Genomic DNA, 4049 nt, shown 5'->3' with positions numbered 1-4049 from the left:
TGAATGTGCCACAGGATAAAGCTTTATTTCAGCTTCTTCCATTGTTCTGCTACAAAACCAAACTCAAGGAGTTCAAACTGAAGATTTTTATATCAAAATGTGGAAGAAAACGCCTCAAAAATAGTGAAAAATAGTCTCTGCTTGTTTTAGAAAAAAGTTTTTCCTACACAGTAACACTGTCAGAAACTGCGCAGAAAGCAGTGTTCCATAATATACAGTAGTATGTTTACAAACCTATTCAAATAACTCATTGAAACCAATTTAAGCTTAGAGCAAGTATACCTCCTCCAATAGAAATAGCATTAGTATAGTGTATCTGTTGTCCCAACTAGATTCTTAAAGTTGTTAACAATTAGCAAAACACACTGGTAGCAAAAATTTGTCAGGTCTAATGTACAAATTGTCGTTCAAGCAAAGATAGCATCTAACTTCTTAAAACCACATTAACACTGAAAAAAACCTCTCTCTCATATAGGCATTTGATAGCTTACCAACAACGAGTGCAAAGTAGTATTGCAGAAGTTGATTATGTAGGTAGATGCATCTGCTTGAAAACCACATTCAAATATTCTTACAACGTATTATTCAGTAATATCCAGTTCTTAGGAAAGTGATGCTCAGAAAACTGTTTCTTCATCACACAGAGCTTATGAACAAGAAGCCTCACTCAGATGCCTTTTCAGGGATGTTGGCTGCCATACAAGGATTGGTTACATCTGAATCATAACAAGTTCCTTTTTCTAGGAAGAAAAAAGGAAAAGGGAAAGGTGAGAGTAGAACCATGAAAATCCAGATGTGTAATATAGCAAGTCACTTAAAAAAAAAAAAAGCCTGCATTTTTATAGTCCAACTTCAGACTAATTTTGTATGCTTGTGGTCCACATTAAAAACAAACAAACAAACAAACAAACAAACATGCATGTACATGTACACACACACACATACACGGGGGAACCTCTGGTATTATGAGGGTGGGAATTTTTACATCATTTGCCTGGATGCAATACTTACAAAGACAGATTCTATATAGTCAAAATTAGAGCTAAGCTACTCCAAGTGTGGAAGGAACAGGAGGTAAATCACAAAATACGATCATTTCAATTTGTATTTTGCCAGAAGGTGAACAGGACACCAATTTGCAGACTTGTAATTGCACTTCAAAGCTGTCACAGCATCTTCAGAACTATATTAAACATTGAATGTTCAAATTCAAACACCTGAATTAGAAAAGGCCAATGCCATTTATACAAATATTTCAATCCTGTATTATTTTTACCACAGGACCTTTGCACTCATCCATTCTGTGCACCGATCAATAAGCAGACGCTCAGTATTTATTCATCCCAATGGTGCTGTTCCATGGGAGCTCCCATGCCTCATTCACTACACGTTCTCATTGCACCGATTCCCTGCAGCATAAATGTTTCACATCCATACGTGATCTTTACAGCCCTCCTAATGTCTCATAAGGTTTCTCTCCTAATTTTAGCAACGGGGACTGAAAGCACTGAAGTCCACAAAAAGATTTTAGTGCCCAATTAAGTCTGAACTGACAACCTCAAAACCTCCGTTAGCAGTTTGATTTGGTTACGCAGCAGCTGAAAGTCTAGAAATGCTTCAGTATTCAGTTTTAAACTCAGCCAGGTTCCCAAAAGTTCTGCCACTTTGCAAGCCCCAAAGAAACCTCAGTCTTGGCAGAGCAGAGCAACTTGGAGCCTAGCTTTGGATGCCTAAGCTTGTGGGTGCCAGTGGAACTTGGGCATTCATTCCTCCCCTTGTAGTGCATGAAGGAGTCCAGCCTGCCAAGATGCTCGGAGCTCGCTGACCGAATCTGGTATTACTCTAAATCACTGGCAGCTGTTAAAAGAACGGAAGAGAAAGATGCAATGACCCCCACGGAGCAGGGACAGAACCTAAGTGGGTTTCCTTCCAAACACCTTAATCATTAAGCAAGTCATGTTCCCTCCCATTTTCTCTGTGGCCAAATGAATCTTCAGTCTCCCATGTGAACCAGAATAGCTTTTTTAGGAGTGGAAAGCACTCACATTATCCCAGCCAAATCTACAGCCTGGCAGTAAAGGGATTCTGGAGATGTTTTGGGGAAATTGAACTTGGGTGAAGTGCTCTAGTCCCTGAACTGTAAGACTGAGGTCTCATAACTTCTCCAGATTCCTCTCATGGTTTGAAGTAATCCTTGTTTTCACTCCCAAGTGAAAGGAAGTGCCATCCTGCTGACTTAAGACACCACAACTTGCCCCTCACAAATGGGGGGCACCACTTTGTCCTCAGTGCGCCTTACTGAGTAGGTTGGGCTTACTCTCTGCTCAGTGTGCTGGCAGCTGTGAACACACTTGGGTGCCTAATTCTCCCCATGCACTGCACAAAGTCTAGGCATTTAATTTAGGGCTATAGCCATGCATCTAAATTAGGTGTCCCAGTGCTCAGCAGCATTTTGGATTTGGGCTTATTTCTACAGGTTCAATGAGATGCCTATGATTCAGTTTCTCAAGTTACTTTGCATTTCTAGTCAAAGCATAGCCCCCACTAACTTAAGTCACAGCTGGAAGCGCTCAGCATTTCTGCTAACTAGGTACCTGCATCTCCACTTGGGCACCCAATTCAGTCCGACATGCAGAGTCTAGTTGGTAAACTGTCCTTCTCTTCCTGTAATCCCTTGTCTCATTGGTTATGCTGTCAGCCTCTGCAACAAATGAGGCAGGTGTCCCGCAGACAACAGCCTCCTTCACTGTGTATATCTAGTTTATTCCCTAACTGGTTCATCGTATGCACTGAACAGAAGTGAGGGATGGGGAAGGGCAGAGCAGGGAGATCTTGTCAGAGGACAGGGAGAAAAAACAGCATGCAATCTTGTAACTGCAGACCCTCATGACGTACAAATAAAAAAATAGGAGTGGTGAATTAAAAGGTTGCCCCAACAACCTTAAAAGTGGAGAAATACCAAAATTAAGTGCTTGACTCTTCAACCTTAATGTTCTTCTAGCTTAGTTTCATACATCTGCATGTTATTTTCGATGGTTTATAAGAAAAAAAACCCAAAAGAACAAATTTCATCATGCTGACACTTGCACCAGTAGAAGGTGCCTGCACCAGTAGAGGTAAAAAAAATGGTTCTCAACCTCACTGGACTCAAGGCGCCCCACCTTCATAACTTCTGTGACTTGAATGGCACCCAAGTTCAAAAGCTAAATTTATATATTTGACAACGCTTTACCCCCTTGCAAAGGGGCCAGGCAGTGGGGATAGGGAGGACAAGCCAGACCAGAACAAGTTTAAGCATATGCTTCTTTGCTTATCACCTCGCATTTTGTGCCATCTTTCGAAGGATCTTTGTGGCACCCAGAGCACCCTGGTTGAGAATCACCACTGTAAAGGCTGGAACATTTAGACCAGGGGTGGGCAATTATTTTGGGCAGAGGGCCGCTTACTGAGTTTTGGCAAGCCATCGAGGGCCACATGACAGGCAGCCCAAGGCAGATTAATATTAATTTTCTAAATTTTTTAGGGGCCCTACGGGCCAGATAGAATGGCTTGGTGGGCCACATCCAGCCCCTGGGCCGCATTATGCCCACCCCTGCTTTAGAGCATCGTACCAGCCCCCTGTACTCTTTGAGCTAATGCACTTGAATGGGGTAAGACACCTTGCCAGTGCCAGGTAACTGATGACAGCAGAGAAAAGGTGAGACTCTCAAAAGTTTTTGACTCCATCCCTGAACTTCACCCCTTCTCCCCTGCCTCCACCCATCCGTACCAGTCCTAGCGTCCTCTTCTCAGACTCGCTCCTTGCCCCAGACAAGGCATTGTCCCATTCAGGCTCCTTCCCACAACCTCAGCCTCTTTGCCCAGCCAGTCCTGCTTCTCCATTCTCAAGCTCTTCATGAAAGCCATCTTTCCCCAGATTTGTTCCTCACTGTTCTTAGTCCCAGCCTGTCTAACCTGTCTCCTTATCTTTCTCCATGCAACTCCCGATTCAGCTGGTTCAACCAGTCTCTCCCACTTCCCTAACTCTTTACCCCAGTCTCTTCACCCAG

At 43.1% G+C, this 4049-nt stretch overlaps 1 protein-coding gene across 1 annotated transcript in view; it reads right to left on the bottom strand.

Annotated features, from left to right (window-relative positions):
• Positions 1–4049, bottom strand: part of TDRD6 (tudor domain containing 6) — an 18080-nt gene continuing 14031 nt past the window's right edge. Inside the window, exon 6 of the mRNA XM_025209593.1 lies at positions 1–740. Within this exon, the coding sequence (XP_025065378.1) occupies positions 664–740 (77 nt within the window). The 3' untranslated portion in view covers positions 1–663. The remainder of the gene's footprint in view (positions 741–4049) is intronic.

Source organism: Alligator sinensis, unplaced genomic scaffold, assembly GCF_000455745.1.
Source record: "Alligator sinensis unplaced genomic scaffold, ASM45574v1 scaffold1156_1, whole genome shotgun sequence".
Classification (NCBI taxonomy): Eukaryota; Metazoa; Chordata; order Crocodylia; family Alligatoridae; genus Alligator; species Alligator sinensis.
This window is presented reverse-complemented; position numbering and strand designations above follow the sequence as displayed.